This window comes from Hyperolius riggenbachi, chromosome 1, assembly GCF_040937935.1.
Source record: "Hyperolius riggenbachi isolate aHypRig1 chromosome 1, aHypRig1.pri, whole genome shotgun sequence".
Lineage (NCBI taxonomy): Eukaryota > Metazoa > Chordata > Amphibia > Anura > Hyperoliidae > Hyperolius > Hyperolius riggenbachi.
In genome coordinates this window covers 659,772,606-659,790,561 of record NC_090646.1, presented here as the reverse complement: position 1 = coordinate 659,790,561, position 17,956 = coordinate 659,772,606, and the positions used below count along the sequence as shown (strand labels likewise).

At 45.1% G+C, this 17,956-nt stretch overlaps 1 protein-coding gene across 2 annotated transcripts in view; it reads left to right on the top strand.

The window, feature by feature from the left end:
- The window catches only part of PSTPIP2 (proline-serine-threonine phosphatase interacting protein 2), a 152,639-nt gene that overhangs the window by 118,418 nt on the left and 16,265 nt on the right, over window positions 1-17,956 (top strand). For both annotated transcript variants that reach the window (XM_068252270.1, XM_068252279.1), the window contains exons 6-10: window positions 4,864-4,926; window positions 7,853-7,954; window positions 11,646-11,691; window positions 13,310-13,389; window positions 14,519-14,617. In XM_068252270.1, the coding sequence (XP_068108371.1) occupies window positions 4,864-4,926; window positions 7,853-7,954; window positions 11,646-11,691; window positions 13,310-13,389; window positions 14,519-14,617 (390 nt within the window). The remainder of the gene's footprint in view (window positions 1-4,863; window positions 4,927-7,852; window positions 7,955-11,645; window positions 11,692-13,309; window positions 13,390-14,518; window positions 14,618-17,956) is intronic.

Here is a 17,956-nt window from a genome sequence, read left to right as displayed (position 1 = left end):
CAGCTAAGAAATAAAACATTAAGATCAGATACATCAGTGTAATTGTTTCCAGTACAGGAAGAGTTAAGAAACTCCAGTTGTTATCTCTATGCAAAAAAGCCATTAATCTCTACGACTTTCAAAGTCGTGGAGAGGGCTGTTTTCTGACTTTTATTATCTCAACTGTAAGTGAACTGTTTTCTTTTTCTCTGCCAGAGGAGAGGTCATTAGTTCACAGACTGCTCTGAAAGACTCATTTTGAATGCTGAGTGTTGTGTAATCTGCACATATTATAGAATGATGCAATGTTAGAAAAAACACTATATACCTGAAAATAAAACTATGAGAATATTTTCTTTGCTGCTAATCTTCTAGTAATTATTCATAGTACACAACCAATTCACTATATCATATATTTTTTTTCGCTTCAGTGTCTCTTTAACCTCCTTGCCGTTATAAAAAATTAGGCAAGGAGGCAGCGCTGCACTTTTTTTTTTTTTTTTTTTTTTTTAAATCATGTAGCGAGCCCAGGGCTCGCTACATGATAGCCGCTGAGCGGCGGCATCCCCCCCCCCCCACTCCGATCGCCTTCGGCGATCAGAGTATGCAGGAAATCCCGTTGATGGGGCGACCGGGCGGGATGACGTCACCGACGTCATGGACGTCGTGACGTCAGAGGGAATCCCGATCCGCCCCTTAGCGCTGCCTGGCACTGATTGGCCAGGCTGTGCAGGGGTCTGGGGCGGGGGGGGGGGGGCGGCTCGGCGCGCCGGGTAGCGGCGAATTGGCGGCGAGCGGCGGCGATCGCGTACTACACGCAGCTAGCAAAGTGCTAGCTGCGTGTAGGAAAAAAAAATTATGCAAATCGGCCCAGCGGGGCCTGAGAAATCCTCCTGCGCAGGTTACCCCGAACTGTGTTCGGGATAACCGGCAAGGAGGTTAAGGGTGCTGTATGTACCCAATTTTGAGTGGCCAATTACCACCTCTATGTAGCCGGAGGGTCTGCAGATTTTGAATACTATGAACAGATTGTGCAAGTAAACTCTCCTACCTCATGAAAGTGGTTAAATTGGCCAATCATGGGCCAATCAAAATGAATGTGCGTACCAGGCTAAAGGGTGCATACACACTTCCAATTTTGATTGGCCAATAAATGGCCAATTTTACCACCTCCATGTAGTATTAATGTTTACATAGGTAAACATTAATACTTTAATTTATGGGCCTCAATTCACTAAGCATAACTCCTGTCTTTAATAACTCTTCTGAACTCTTTTTTTACAGTTATCACCATGGTGATATAATTGTGATAACTGTAAAACAGCTCAGAAGAGTTATTAAAGACTGGAGATAAGCCTAGTGAACTGAGGCCAATTGCTCATCGGATTCAAAATCTTTTGGACATGAGTTGTGGCTCTCCTCCACCTGCATTGTAAAGTCACACCACACCCAGCTTCCCCTCAGTGTGCAAAAGGACAAGCTAACTAGGACACGATGGGAGGGAACTGATGTCAAGGGCGGAGGGGGCGGAGTCGGTCAAGCTTTGTGCAACCGTGTCAATAAGTGGATTTGCACAAAACTTGGCATCAGGATCAGGTAACTGACACCACTGACTATAAGTACAGTCAACTGTTTACTTCATTTCAAGGAACACTATCAAACCAAATGTTCTAAAATGGCCATGTACAAATAATGTCTAAGTAGCTGTGTAAACATTTTCCTACTTTTCATGTTAAATATCAGAGGCAGAAGCTTTAATTTATTGCGTGTAGATGTTAGCTACGTTTGGAATGTCTCATTTGCATAGGTGAATCCCTGCAGTCTGACATGCTAAGAACAGTGTAATATTAAAACAGAGTTATATGAAAAGCCTGTCAGGTGTCGGGTTTCACACACACAATTACAAATGTTTATGTTGCACATAAGATACATTTCCTCTGCTCTCTGCAGAGAGCTCAGTCAGAGACGGGCAAAGCTTTCTCTCACACACACAGGATTAACAGATGCACTGTGTGGGAATCTCCCCCTCCCCTCATGGTTCACTCTGCCGTCAGATTTGTTGTCAGAAAAGTGTGAAAGGAATTAGATAACAGAAAAAAAAGAGATAAGTATTCAAATGTATACACAAATTTGGATAAAGATAAAAACTTTAAAAGAGTGAAAGCATTTCAAGAAAGATTCGTGCCACCAGAAAAACCTCATGAATCATAGCTTGTGCACAATCTGCACGGAGTTTGTAAGTTTTCCCTGTGTCTGTACGGGTTTACTCCGGGCACTACTGTTTCCTCCCACATCCCTAAAACATACAGATAAGTTAATTGGCTTGCCCCCAAATTGGCCCTAGACTATGATACATGCACTACACGATACATACATGATATATACAGGATACATACATATCACTATGGCAGGGATTACATTATGAACCCCTCTGAGGGACAGTCAGTGACATGAAAATATACTCTGTACAGCGCTGCTGAAGATGTCAGCGCTATATAAATTCTAAATAATAATAGTACTGTAATTTACCTTTGCCATGCGCCTCCCAGTTTGCATATTCAGTACAGGGTAGCCCAGCTTATAGCTGTTGCACTTTGTTCCAACTTGTAAAAAAACTCTATAAAAACATTTGAAGGCAAATCAGAAGTGATGGGATTACCGTAAATCTTGAAGGTTTTGAATTTATGGTGCAGCGCTCATTTGCATTCAGGCTTTGCAGATCAGCCTTATCGTGTTTTGAGGTTTTATATACGTCATGGAAGCAGAATTACTACAGAGCTGCATTATTCCAGAGATTCGGTAACACTTCACTATTATCTTCTGTTATAATTAAAAGAATAGGCCATAATCTAATGCAGCATTGTCTATAGCATTGTTTTCACTGTGGACATCTCAGCGGAAGGGGATTTTACTGAGCTCTAAGGTTAGGCCCAGTCTTGTAGGCCTGGAAATCAGACATGGATTGAGGTGAATAACGCAACCACCAATCATGAAGCCAAAAATACTAGTTGAGCTCCTGTGAAGGCTTTTATTGGCTACTGTTGACATTGACATGTTGACCCTTTCACTGATGGTAGGCACAGGGTCTAGCCAGCGACAGGGGTGCAGCTAGGCTTAGGTGAAGCAAGTGGGTGCTTGGGACCTCACTCACAGCAGGGCCCTCCCATGCTGAAAGGATGCCCTATCTGTGACATTTACGACCATCCCTGCCTCCCTGTCACTCACACACAGACCTCAGATCTGTGGCAACATGAACAGAGGGCAGTGACCACGTAGTACACTTCAGATGAGGAAGTGAGGTCATTTCTCATTTCCTGTTCTATTTGCTGCTCTCCTCTTTTCAGGTCACTGCCGACCTTCAGGTCTGTGAGTTTAGGGCATAGGGAGCCAGAAGGACGCTACATACCTCACCTGACACCAATGCCCTTTAGTGGAGGGACACTTTGGTTAACTATATGGGAGGTGGTTATCTATACTGGGGGACACCTGGGGGTGGCTATTTATACTGAGGGGATACCTGGGCTACCTATACTGGGAGTGTCTACCTATACTGGGAGGGGGGGTGCAACTTTGGTTACTTACCTATACTGGAGGACTACCTCTGGGGGGGGGGGGGAACCTTTGCCTTCCTATTATAATGGGAGAAGGAGTTTGGGGAGGGCCACAATTGATTTGCCACAGGAACCTTAGCAGCACTCCTAGCTAGTGACAGACTCTTTGCTGCCTATTGACCAACAAGTCACAGTTGCGGCATTAGGACAAGGCTCTATGATGGCAGCAAGCTGTTGTCTTGGAGGCATGGCAAAAATCAAGGGCAAAAACAAACTAGTGGTCTGGTCGTGCGTTGCCTTTAATACCAGTAAAACTGCCGTGCGCTGCTTAGTTAATTTTACTGCTGCTTCATACATCAGGCCCTATCTTTTATTATTATGTCGTGATAAAATGACCCTTGGTGGCCTTGCAATATTGGCATTCAGTCTTTACATATCCAATAAGATCCTCTGTAGGACTGCCAACCCAACTAGGATTTTAACTTGAACTGGAAACCTGGGGCTTCTAGGAAATCAACCCATTCCTGACCCGCCCATCATAAGGATCAGCTTCAAAGTTTATTTAAAAAAATAAATTAATAAAGTTTGCAGGTACCTTAAAGGGGCACTATAACGAAAAATTTTCAAATTTAACTTATCTTCAAACATACACAGATAAGAAGTACGTTTTTTTCCAGAGTAATATGAGCCATAAATTACTTTTGTCCGATGTTGCTGTCACTTACAGTAGGCAGTAGAAATCTGACAGAAGCGACAAGTTTTGGACTAGTCCATCTCGTCATAGGGGATTCTCAGCAAGGCTTTTATTCTTTATAAAGATATTCCCTAAAAAGGATTTAAACAATGAAGCTGGCCAGCTTCCCTGCTCGCTGCACAGTTTTTTGGCAGTTGGACAGAGCAACTGCCATTCACTAAGTGCTTTTGAAAATAAATACATCTCTGAGAATCCCCCATGAAGAGATGGACTAGTCCAAAACCTGTCACCTCTGTCAGATTTCTACTACCTACTGTAAGTGACAGCAACATAGGAGACAAGTCATTTATGGCTCATTTTACTCTGGAAAAAATGTACTTCTTATTTGTATAATATTGCACATATTTAAAAATTTACAATTTTTCACCATAGTGCCCCTTTAAAATAGCTGTGAATATCCTGATGACATCATTGTGGTCTCCTAGCAGCGAGGCTACAGGCAGGGCTAGATAGTGCCACCTCTGCTAATGGCAAGAACCAGTGGCCTAGCTAAGGAGCTATGGGCCCCAGTGCTAGTTTTACATTGACATATCATGTGCCAGTATAATCCTGCAGCCCGTGTGTCTTTGCTTTCTCTAGATAGAAGCCGCAATGGACGCCATTCACAAGCAGAGGCTGATGCAGTATAAGAAGACGATGGATGTAAGTACCCGCTACACTGTCACAGCGCTGCTATTTGTAGGTAGGAACTCCAGTGATGGTAGTCCAGTGTCGATAATGGCTGGTTTTACAACTCGCTGCAGGGCCTTGGTGCAGCTGTTGTAGCAGTCCTTTAAGCAGTTGGTCAAGATGCTTTCTATAGATAAGTACAGAGCAGGAGCATCCACAAGGCAACCTAAGCAGGTGCCTGGGGCCTATTGCGTGTTAAGGGGCCCAGCTGACACTTTCTTTAACCCCACTTTCATCTCAGCTTACCAGAAAGCCTATCATGAGGGGACTGCCTTGCTTTGGGCCCTGTTAAGTCTTAATCCTTTTCAGCTTAAACTGTGTAGAAGGGTAAGAAATGCAAACTATCTAGTAAATACAAAGACAACAGGAGCCCAAATGGTGCAGTATGTCACAAAGTGTATAAAAATGAAAAGTAGGTAAAATTAATACTCACAAAGGGAGGCTGCATGGGGAGCAACCAACCACTGGAAGCAGGTGGAGATGCACAAACCCCGACTCCACTCGGGTGCCCAGAGAGGGTGGTGATGGTCGCACTCTTGAAAACTGTGGCATCAGCCACGTGGTGACCAAACTTAGCCTCACAAGGAGGGAACAAGCACAAAGGGGGTTAACGCCTCTAAAATCACTAAACGCTAGCGATTAGCGTAAGCGTTTCAGCGGGTGATTTTTCCGTGATGTAACGCGGAAGAATCACTGGACAAAATAACGTTTTGGGAGCTATCGCGATTAGCGGTTCTATACACGATAATCGCGATCGCTCCATAATCGCTGCAGGTAACATGTTTGCGATTATCGCAAATCGCAAAATGCCCGCGATTCCAGCAGTGACATCACTGCCATAGGATACAATAGGACTGGCAGTTTTAAAAACCGCTAGCGGTTTGCAGGTTAGCAGGAATCGCGAGATTCCCGCATAGATGTGAACGAGCCCAGGTGCCCAGGAGTGTATAAAATTGAGATAAAAACAAACAAAAGAGAAAAGTGGGAGGGGGCTTACCTCAGTAATGACAAATTCATATATATAAATAAGATTTTTTTTCTTTCAATACTTTTATTACATTTTCCAAGCAAAAGATGAGATACAAGCATAGGTTAGCAAATCCGTATATCTCATACATGTCAAACTCCGGCCTGCGCGCCAACTCTGGCCCCCAGAGCCATCAAATGTGACTCTTAAAGGGACACTTAAGTCAAAAAGAAATTGAGTTTTACTCACCTGGGGCTTCCAATAGCCCCCTGCAGCTGTCCGGTGCCCTCGCCGTCTCCCTCCGATCCTCCTGGCCCCGCCGGCAGCCACTTCCTGTTTCGGTGACAGGAGCTGACAGGCTGGGGACGCGAGTGATTCTTCGCGTTCCCATACACCTTAGCACCCTCTATGCTGCTATATGGTATATGATATATGTTATAGCAGCATAGATGGCGCTATTGTGGCCAGGAACGCGAAGAATCACTCGCGTCCCCAGCCTGTCATCTCCTGTCACCGAAACAGTAAGGAAGACAGGCTGGGGACGCAAGTGATTCTTCGCGTTCCTGGCCACAATAGCGCCATCTATGCTGCTATAACATATATCATATACCATATAGCAGCATAGAGGGTGCTAAGGTGTCTGGGAACGCGAAGAATCACTCGCGTCCCCAGCCTGTCAGCTCCTGTCACCGAAACAGGAAGTGGCTGCCGGCGGGGCCAGGAGGATCGGAGGGAGACGGCGAGGGCACCGGACAGCTGCAGGGGGCTATTGGAAGCCCTAGGTGAGTAAAACTCTTCTTTTTTTTTTTTTGACTTAAGTGTCCCTTTAAGTGGTTTTCCACTTTGCATTATGTTTGGCCCACTCTGGACAACCAGGGAAGCTATAGTGGAGGTGGAGCTCTAAAACATCAGAGAATCCATATGTGGAGGAAGGGGGAAAGCACTAAACACCAAGGACGTGTATAGGGGAGGGTGGGTGACTCTAGACACCAAGGGACTGTATAGGGGAGAGGGGACCACTAGACATCAGGGAACTGTATAGCGGAGGGAGGACCATCAGACACCTGGGAAGTTTATGAGGGAGGAAGGTGGCCAGTAGACATTAAGGGTGGCCCGCGACTTGGTCCCAGTGTACAATTTCAGCCCACTTTGTATTTGAGTTTGACATCCCTGGTATAGCTGAACAAACAACATAAAAGATAAAACAGGATAACTAAAGAGATATTGTTATGGTGGTGAGCATAACCAGTTGCAGAACAGTATGCATATCTTGGACTGAGTGAGCCCAAGTGACATGGAGCAGGTGCAGTTTACCAACAGAGAAACTTCAGACTTCAGATAAGTGGAGTAGGCACAGGAAAACAAACATGAGTATCTGAATATAGTAACAACTAATACCTAAGGCTAGGCACACTCCCGTTCCTCAAAACAATTCTTGTCTTTGACCGGGACAGTTAGTGGTTACTAAAGGCCTGCTAGATCAGTGGGATGGGAAAGGGAGGGGAAAATAGAAGGAAGGGGGTGGGGGAAGCCTGGATCTAAACGTGTTATATGCGACCAACACTCTAGTTGAGCATTCACTTTCTTGAAGTTAAGATGAAATGTTAAGTGTCCTTTCTAAAAACGTCCCAGTCTATTTTGAGGTGGTATATAATTGATTTCTAATGAGTGCAGGCAACACATTTCGTGGGTCCCAGTCCACTTCCTCAGGCCAACTAAAGTGTCAATGGGTCTCCAAAGTCAGGTGCAGAGCATATACAGTATATATGAATTTGTAGTTATTAAGGTAAGCCACCTCCCCCTTTTTCTCTTTTATTTGCTTTTAGCTCCGTGTTATACACTCCTGGGCGCCTCTTACCCCCTCTGTTCTCTGCATAAGTGTATGACGTGATGGATCACAGTGGTGATGATATATATTCTCTATCCCTGCAGAGTAAGAAATCCTATGAGCAGAGGTGTCGGGAGAAAGAGGAAGCGGAGATGAACGTGGCTCGCTGCGGCAAGAATAACATGAACCAGAAACAACAGGACAAGGTGAGAGCGGAGCATCTCCTTCCTTCATTATTATCTCACATCTCAACTCCCTTCATACCGAGAAACAGGAACTGTAGAGAAAATAACGGCATGAATAAAACAGCTCATTGTTTTTTTTTTTTTTACAATATTCATTAACAAATGATTTTGTTTCAAACTATCTCATTGTAACCATAAGCACAAAAATAGACATCCGAAAACAGTGCAACAGTGAGATCCCAGACGGGAGGGCAAAATTAGATAATTAACAATAATAATGAAGAGCAAATAAAGTACTGTAACAATGTACAGTCTTTCCTTTATTTGGGGGGGGGGGGGGGGGGGAGGCAGGAGAGTTGTAGGTTGGATCTTTTACGCCTAAAGAGAAACTGTAACCAATGATTTGAACTTCATCCTAATCAGTAGCTGAGAGCCCCTTTCCTATGAGAAATCTTTACCTTTTCTTAAACGGATCATCAGGGGGGTCTGTATGGCTGATATTTGTGGTGAAACCCCTCCCACAGTGTGATGTCAGTACCATGGTGCTGACAGATTGCGGTCTGTGAACCTCGCTGCATTGTGGGACATAACAGCTTTTTTTCAACTGCCAAGCAGTATCTCCCTCTGTGCATAGAACTCTCAGTAACGAACATACCATACAGATCTGGAAAGACCAAAGATGTCACCACCAGTGACAAATGTCAGAATGTAAATCAGGGAGAGGACAGATCTTACAATGGGCAAACTCTGACTAAATAATCTGTAAAAGAATATTGTAAAAAATAAGCACTTTTATTCTTTATGTTATTTTCACTAGTTCCATCTTTTTGGCCGTTCTCCACTCAATCATTAAACGGACAGTGAGCGGCTCCTATCTTATACACAGGAGCCAGTCACACTTTTCACGTTAAAACAGATCCGCGGGATCCGATGCACTAAGCAGGCCACACTTCTGTGCAGTCCGCGATAATCCCAGGGCAGGCAGGTGAGTTAACCCTTATAGCCTTGTGGGGTAGCGCATCCACCCCGGGCTCCTGCTGGACCACGGCGGACCATTGGAGCCAACGGGAACCGAGCCTTAGAAATGAACCTATATCAGTCTCCCACGGTCGTTGAAAGGTGAGTTTTCGGTCAGTTAATTGTTAGACTAGAATGGCATAGACCTAGGACACTAATCCTTTATCAAGAGCAAAGTCCTTACACCAATCATCTAAAAATTGTTTTAGGGCTGGTGCACACAAAGCGTTTTTGGTAAAGTTTTCAAAACCGCTGCCACCTGTGAAAACGCTTGGCTAATGTATTGCAATTGGATGGTGCACACCTGCGGTTTGAGGTTTTTAACAAACGTGCCTCCTGCAGCATTTCTGTGGTTTGCAGATGCGTTTCTGCCTCAATGTTAAAGTATAGGAAAGTGGAAACCCGCTCTGAAAAACGCTAGATCAGAGCGGTTTTCCAGGCGTTTTTGTTACAGAAGCTGTTCAGTAACAGCTTGACTGTAACAATATATGAAATCTGCTACACAAAAACGCTCCAAAAAACGCTCGGCATGTTTAGAAAACCTCTCTAATCATGTCTAGGAACCGCTCTGAAATCTGCTCCAAAAACTTCTAGCGTTAGCAGATCTACTGGAGGTTTTTGGTGTGCACTGGGCCTCAGTCAGTGTTTGCTCATTGGAAAATCTTTCCTCTCCCCATCTACATTTTGAAATTTATCACAGATGGCGACTCTTTTAGGTTTTGTTTACATCTAAAATCAAAATCGCTGATGCCAGCGATTTTTGTTTTGTTGCACGTTTTTTCCCCTCCCAGCGATCCACTGCGCGCTACGATTTTGTACAAAGCGCTTTTGCAGAGCGATTCCATTTTTTCACTTCCTGATGTCAGTCAGTGAACTCTTTCACCTGAAAATGAATAAATACAATGTATTTATTCATAAAAGTGCGAATGCAATCGCTGGATAAAGCGATTTGTGAGCGTTTTATGCTTTTCCTACACCTTCCATTGTAGCAAAATCGCCACAAAAATGGTACATTTGCTGAGCGTAAAGCGGACGAAGCACGCTGATATGAACTGTCCCATAAGGAATCATTGCACTAGCGATTTCAGGGCGTTTTTAAAACTTACCAGCGCTAGAAAAAAAAACGCAAAACGCCCTAGGTGTAAACCAGCCCTCAGTACTGTCAGGTGCAGCTCTGCTGAATGTTTGTTTTTTGAGAATTCCGAAACCAGTGAAAAAAATGGCAGGTTTCCCGGTATGCTCTCGGAGGAGAATTCCGCCTAGGCTAAGCATCACTGGGAGGGCGGGGCTTCATGCCAATATACAGCAATATATAGATATAGGAAGTATTTCTGATGCTGAAACCAGAAAAATTACCATAAATGTGGGTACCCTGAGTAATTTACTGCATTCTGCTATATATGTCACTACAGGGCCTCTTTAAAGCGGGTCCAAGATGAAAAACTAACTATAACAAGTAACTTGTCTATATATCTTATCTAAAGTTTAGATAGTTTACACAGCAAATCTAGCTGCAAACAGCTTTAATAGAATATGATTATTTCTTCCTGTGATAGTGAAAGCAGCCATGTTGTTTGTAAACATTACACAGAGGCAGGCTTATCTGCATCTTGAGCAAAAAAACCTAATCCTCCCCTCCTCCTCCCCTCTGCCTCTGAAATCTCTGGTTAGTAATACCTCCCCCTCCTCCTGCCCAGACTGAGCTCCCATGATCCCTTTCTACTGTCTGAAAGTGCCTTGGCTCTCTGAAAACCTGTGGGCGTGGCTTGCTTAGTTTATAGGGAATTAGAGTATTAAAACAAAAACAAAAAAGTATTGGGCTTGAGGAATGCCCTATAAACAATAGGAAAGGAACACACTTATGCAATGAGTAAAAGTTCATCTCGGATCTACTTTAAATGTCACCTCTCGCTGTAGGCAAGTCAGCAGGAGAAGTAACTGTGTAGGCCATTCTCAGCCCCTGGAGAGACGGCAGGGATGTGTGATGACAAAACAGGGATTAGCTGCTCATAGGGTTCACTACAGGAAGTTCACGAGGCAATAAAAAGACTTTATTGTTATTATGCCTCAGGCATGAATAGTAGAACGAGAACAAGGTATAAGGTGGCTCCTTATTCCTCTCTGTGGCTGCACTTCTGAGATCTCCAAACCCAGCAAAGTTCTATAAAGTCCAGTGACAGGTAGATCAAACGCGAGTGCCCTTTTCAATCCACTCCAGACATCATGTGACTTGACAGGAGAAGGTCCTCACACAGAGTGAATGTCACCACCTCACCCCTAGAAAGGGACACTCCCCCTCAATGTATGGCTCTCAGTGAGATGGGTCTTCCTCTACTGTACAGTCTTTCAGTATTCTAGAAACTAAAATATATGAACTATTGACCTTTTGTATCACAGAAGCTGTTCTCCTCCAGGCAAGTGTTTTACTGCTGTAATTCCTTATCAGTGAGTGTTACACTACTGTATAGTCTGACTAAAAGCCTCTCTAAACTATCACATGCAGACCTAAATGTTAACTCTTGCAGTCAGAAAAAGAAATTAAAGAACACAGCCTAGTTATTTGTATGCTTAGAACTGTATATACACTTGTCTATCTCATGTCACATGTCATCTCAGGTATCTCTTAACATGTGCAGATCGGATGGATAATGTGAAAGAGTTGACCTCTAATACGTCTGCTTCTCCTTCTCTTCAGATATATGGCAAGCTGGCTCACTCAAAGGTGACATTAGAAGACGCAGGTGAGATTCATAAAATAAAATACAGAGTAGTTTGGAACAGAATAAACAAATAGTTGTCATAGAATACAGCTGCTACCTGTTTTATCTACATAGACAGACACAGATTGATAGTAGGAGTCTGCGCTACAGCCTTGTGCCAGGGCAGTTTCTAGGCTAAATTGCTCCCAGGGCAGGGGTGTAAAAATTGTGCGTTATTTACGATACAATATTTAGCCTCCCAGTATAGGTAGCCAGTCATAGGTGCCCCATTATAGGTTAGCCAGGTATAGGTGCTCTAGTACAGGTTAGCCAGATATAGGTGCCCCAGTATAGATTGACCAGCCATAGGTGCCCTAGTATAGGTTAGTCAGCCACAGGTACTCCAGTATAGGTTAGCCAGGTATAGGTGCCCAATTATAGGTTAGCCAGCCATAGGTGCCCCATTATAGGTTAGCCAGTCATAGGTGCCCCATTATAGGCTAGCCAGTCATAGGTGCCCCAGTATAGGTTAGCCAGCCATAGGTGCACCATTATAGGTTAGCCAGTCATAGGTGCCCCATTATAGGCTAGCCAGTCATAGGTGCCCCAGTATAGGTTATCCAGTCATAGGTGCCCCAGTATAGGTTAACCAGTTATAGGTGCCCCAGTATAGATTGACCAGCCATAGGTGCCCTAGTATAGGTTAGCCAGGTATAGGTACCCAAGTATAGGTTAGTCAGCCATTGGTGCTCTAGTATAGGTTAGCCAGGTATAGGTGCCCCAGTATAGGTTAGCCAGCTACAGGTGCCTCAGTATAGGTTAGCCAGCCATAGGAGCCCTAGTATAGGCTAACCAGCCATAGGTGCTTCGGTATAAGTTAGCTAGGTATAGGTTCCCCAGTATAGGTTAGACCCCCAGTGCCCCAGTATAAGTTAGACAGGTATAGGTTAGCCAGCCATAGGTGCCCTGTATAGGTGAGCCAGTTATAGTTGCCCCAGTATAAGTTAGACAGGTATAGGTTAGCCAGCCATAGGTGCCCTGTATAGGTGAGCCAGGTATAGGTGCCCCTGTATAGGTTAGACAGCTATAGGTGCCCCAGTAAAGGTTAGCCAGCTATAGTTGCCCCAGTATAAGTTAGACAGGTATAGGTTAGCCAGCCATAGGTGCTTCGGTATAAGTTAGCTAGGTATAGGTTCCCCAGTATAGATTAGCCAGCCATAGGTGCTTCGGTATAAGTTAGCTAGGTATAGGTTCCCCAGTATAGATTAGCCAGCCATAGGTGCTTCGGTATAGGTTAGCTAGGTATAGGTGCCCCAGTATAGGTTAGACAGCTATAGGTGCCCTAGTATAGGTTAGTTAGTCACAGGTACCCCAGTATAGGTTAGCCAGCTAGTTGCCCCAGTATAAGTTAAACAGGTATAAGTTAGCCAGCCATAGGTGCCCTGTATAGGTTAGCCAGGTATAGGTGCCCCAGTATAGGTTAGACAGCTATAGGTGCCCCAGTATAAGTTAGACAGGTATAGGTTAGCCAGCCATAGGTGCCCTGTATAGGTTAGCCAGGTATAGGTGCCCCAGCATAAGTTAGCCAGCAATAGGTGCCCCAGTATAGGTTAGCCAGTTATAGGATGGAATGATTGGATTTTAATGTTCTATTTTTCAGACAAGACTTACCAGCAGAATGTCAACCTGTTGGACAGAATTCGGGAAGACTGGCAGAATGAGCACATCACTACCTGCGTGGTAATCCGCCATTATACAAGTATTACTCACAGTAGAGTATTGCATAAAATCATATCATTTATTTTGCTTCTTCTTCAGAACCCCGTCCTGTATACTAAATTTAAAGCGGCACTATGTAAAAAATATATATAAATATATATATACATACATACTTCTATAGGATGTATGTGTATCCCAGATACACTATAAATTACTTTTGTTCTAGGTAGCTGTCACATACAGATGCTTCTAACCTCTTGCTGACAGGTTTTTGATTAGTTTATCTCCTCACGGGGGATTCTCAGGGTTTTTGTTTATGTTCAAAAGCACTGACGGAATGGCATTTGCTAAGTCCAACTGCCAGATTAGTATGCAAGCAAGTAGACTGGCAGTCCGACATATTTGTAGAGATCCTTGCAAGGGAGAGGAATCTAGGTCCCCCCCCCCCCCATGAGGAAATGGAGTGGTCAAAACCTGTTGGTTACAGGTAAGAAGCATCAGACTAAAAAAAACGCTTACTGTATGTGACAAGTGAGATCGCAAATGCTGGTCCTGCATCTTTTTGGGAGTGATTGGGCTCCAATACAAAAGATAAGAATGCTGCAAAGTCCCTTCACAAAAAAAAAAAAAAAAAAAAGATTTTGCAGCGATTTCACAACCTAAGCAAAAAAAGAAATAAAAATTGCAAATCTCAATCTCTGTGGAAATGGAAGCACAAAAAATTACTTCAAACATCAGCAAAAAATCACTGTAATGGTGCCCATGCACGATACAATAAAAACGTTTGATTTTTCCCATTTATTTGATCTAAATAATCGAATGAAAGTTAAAAATATTTTATTTTTTCAATCAAGAAATTCGAACGATTATCCCGTTTTTTCGAGAAAAATCTGATCAGACATGCTGGAAAAATCTTTATATACGATCTAACGGAATAATCGAACTAAATTATCTAATTGAAAAAAAAATGAAAAATTGTACCATGTATGGCCACCATTATTCTACATAGGAATGGTAAGATTGGATGCAAAATATTGTACCATGTATATCCACCATTAGGGATTATTTTAGATAACGCCAAATAATTTTTTTCTCTTTTGTTAGCTTGGTGGTGTTCTTTAAAAAAAATTGTTTCCATTTTTTTCTCCAGTTTTTTGAGATCCAAGAATGGGATAGGATCAACAATTTCCGGAACGCAGTGTGGACGCATGTCAACCAGCTGTCACAGCAGTGCGTCACCAGCGATGTGGTAAGTCAGCCCGAAAAATATCACAACAACTCTAAAATTTCTGTGTAGCGCATTGACCTCAAAGCTCTCTGCCGCAGCGGAAGTCACACAATGCGCTGTTGACTGTGCGGCGGAACGGCGGTGAAATGGAAGCTTCCAGCGCAACGCTATTAGTGTACAGGGCCCCATACACTTTCTTTGCTGTTGCGTTACCCTGCATGTAGGCAGGGTAATGCAACGCTAAAAAAAGCATAGCTCCCAACTGTCCCTCTTTTGGAGCCCTGTCCCACTGTCCCTTTTTCTTCCTCATTTGTCCCTCTTTCAGGACTTTGTCCCTCTTTCTATGTAAATATATATATTTCTCTACTAAAAATGTGTTTGATTGACTCTAAGCTTTATTCCCATCCTTTAAAGAGAATCTGTATTGTTAAAATAGCACAAAAGTAAACATACCAGTGCGTTAGGGGACATCTCCTATTACCCTCTGTCACAATTTCGCCGCTCCTCGCCGCATTAGAAGTGGTTAAAAACAGTTTTAAAAAGTTTGTTTATAAACAAACAAAATGGCCACCAAAACAGGAAGTAGGTTGATGTACAGTATGTCCACACATAGAAAATACAACCATACACAAGCACAGGGGTGAGCCTGGGGTGCCTGGCACCTGGGTGCAAGATTTTCTCTGGCGCCTATGGGAGTGGTTAAATTAACCACGCCCAACCACATAACCACACCCATGTCCTTCCTAATCACACCCACACCTTCCACCTCTTTACGCATGCATGTGATACCCCATTCCTACCCCTCTTCCATGGGCTTGCTCCTGGCTGGCTTTGGCTTCCTGCGAGTGACAGTCTGCTAGTCTCTGGACTGACTCAGGCTGAGAGGCTCTGCGAGTGCGACGCAGTCACACACTGCGTATTTATGGCTGCCTGCGGCCACCCTACTCTCGCTCGCTGACGTCGGCTCCTCCCCCCTGCCAAGCCCAAGGTGGGCTGCCTGTATCTTTCCCGTTGCACCACACAGCCTGCCAGTGTTGCCAACCTTTCACGTTATTTTTTACTGACAAATACCTAAAAATTTACTGACAAAAGATTTTTACTGACAAAAATTCCCCACTAAATGCACATAAGAGACAGCTTTTCCCCATGTAAATGCACATAACGAGAGACTGCTTTTCCCCATGTAAATGCACATAACGAGAGACTGCTTTTCCCCATGTAAATGCACATAACGAGAGACTGCTTTTCCCCATGTAAATGCACATAACGAGAGACTGCTTTTCACCAGCAAATGCACATAACAAGAGACTGCTTTTCACCAGCAAATGCACATAACAAGAGACTGCTTTTCACCAGCAAATGCACATAACAAGAGACTGCTTTTCACCAGCAAATGCACATAACAAGAGACTGCTTTTCACCAGCAAATGCACATAACAAGAGACTGCTTTTCACCAGCAAATGCACATAACAAGAGACTGCTTTTCACCAGCAAATGCACATAACAAGAGACTGCTTTTCACCAGCAAATTCACATAACAAGAGACTGCTTTTCACCAGCAAATGCACATAATGACAAACAGCCAGTGTCCCCAGGATATGTAGCCAGGGGGTATATGTGCCCGGGATAGGTAGCCAGGGGGTATATGTGCCCGGGATAGGTAGCCAGGGGGTATATGTGCCCGGGATAGGTAGCCAGGGGGTATATGTGCCCGGGATAGGTAGCCAGGGGGTATTATGTGCCCGGGATAGGTAGCCAGGGGGTATTATGTGCCCGGGATAGGTAGCCAGGGGGTATTATGTGCCCAGGATAGGTAGCCAGGGGGTATTATGTGCCCAGGATAGGTAGCCAGGGGGTATTATGTGCCCAGGATAGGTAGCCAGGGGGTATTATGTGCCCAGGATAGGTAGCCAGGGGGTATTATGTGCCCAGGATAGGTAGCCAGGGGGTATTATGTGCCCAGGATAGGTAGCCAGGGGGTATTATGTGCCCAGGATAGGTAGCCAGGGGGTATTATGTGCCCAGGATAGGTAGCCAGGGGGTATTATGTGCCCAGGATAGGTAGCCAGGGGGTATTATGTGCCCAGGATAGTTAGCCAGGGGGTAATATGTGCCCAGGATAGGTAGCCAGGGGGTAATATGTGCCCAGGATAGGTAGCCAGGGGGTAATATGTGCCCAGGATAGGTAGCCAGGGGGTAATATGTGCCCAGGATAGGTAGCCAGGGGGTAATATGTGCCCAGGATAGGTAGCCAGGGGGTATATGTGCCCAGGATAGGTAGCCAGGGGGTATATGTGCCCAGGATAGGTAGCCAGGGGGTATATGTGCCCAGGATAGGTAGCCAGGGGGTATATGTGCCCAGGATAGGTAGCCAGGGGGTATATGTGCCCAGGATAGGTAGCCAGGGGGTATATGTGCCCAGGATAGGTAGCCAGGGGGTATATGTGCCCAGGATAGGTAGCCAGGGGGTATATGTGCCCAGGATAGGTAGCCAGGGGGTATATGTGCCCAGGATAGGTAGCCAGGGGGTATATGTGCCCAGGATAGGTAGCCAGGGGGTATATGTGCCCAGGATAGGTAGCCAGGGGGTATATGTGCCCAGGATAGGTAGCCAGGGGGTATATGTGCCCAGGATAGGTAGCCAGAGGGTAATATGTGCCCAGGATAGGTAGCCAGGGGGTAATATGTGCCCAGGATAGGTAGCCAGGGGGTAATATGTGCCCAGGATAGGTAGCCAGGGGGTAATATGTGCCCAGGATAGGTAGCCAGGGGGTAATATGTGCCCAGGATAGGTAGCCAGGGGGTATATGTGCCCAGGATAGGTAGCCAGGGGGTATATGTGCCCAGGATAGGTAGCCAGGGGGTATGTGCCCAGGATAGGTAGCCAGGGGGTATATGTGCCCAGGATAGGTAGCCAGGGGGTATATGTGCCCAGGATAGGTAGCCAGGGGGTATATGTGCCCAGGATAGGTAGCCAGGGGGTATATGTGCCCAGGATAGGTAGCCAGGGGGTATATGTGCCCAGGATAGGTAGCCAGGGGGTATTATGTGCCCAGGATAGGTAGCCAGGGGGTAATATGTGCCCAGGATAGGTAGCCAGGGGGTAATATGTGCCCAGGATAGGTAGCCAGGGGGTATAGGGTCCCCGTTTAGGTAGTGACAGGAGCGCACCCCACCCTCCCCTCCCGCCGCTGCTGCCTCTGCCGCCGCCGCTCCCTCCTCACCTTGCAGCAGCTTCAGACCTCAATCAGCGGGCGACCCGACCAGTAAGAAGGCGCCAGGCGCACCCGCTCTATATGCGGAAGTGATGTCACTTCCGCATATCAGTGCGGCGTGCTAGGTCCTAGCGCCCGCCCGCC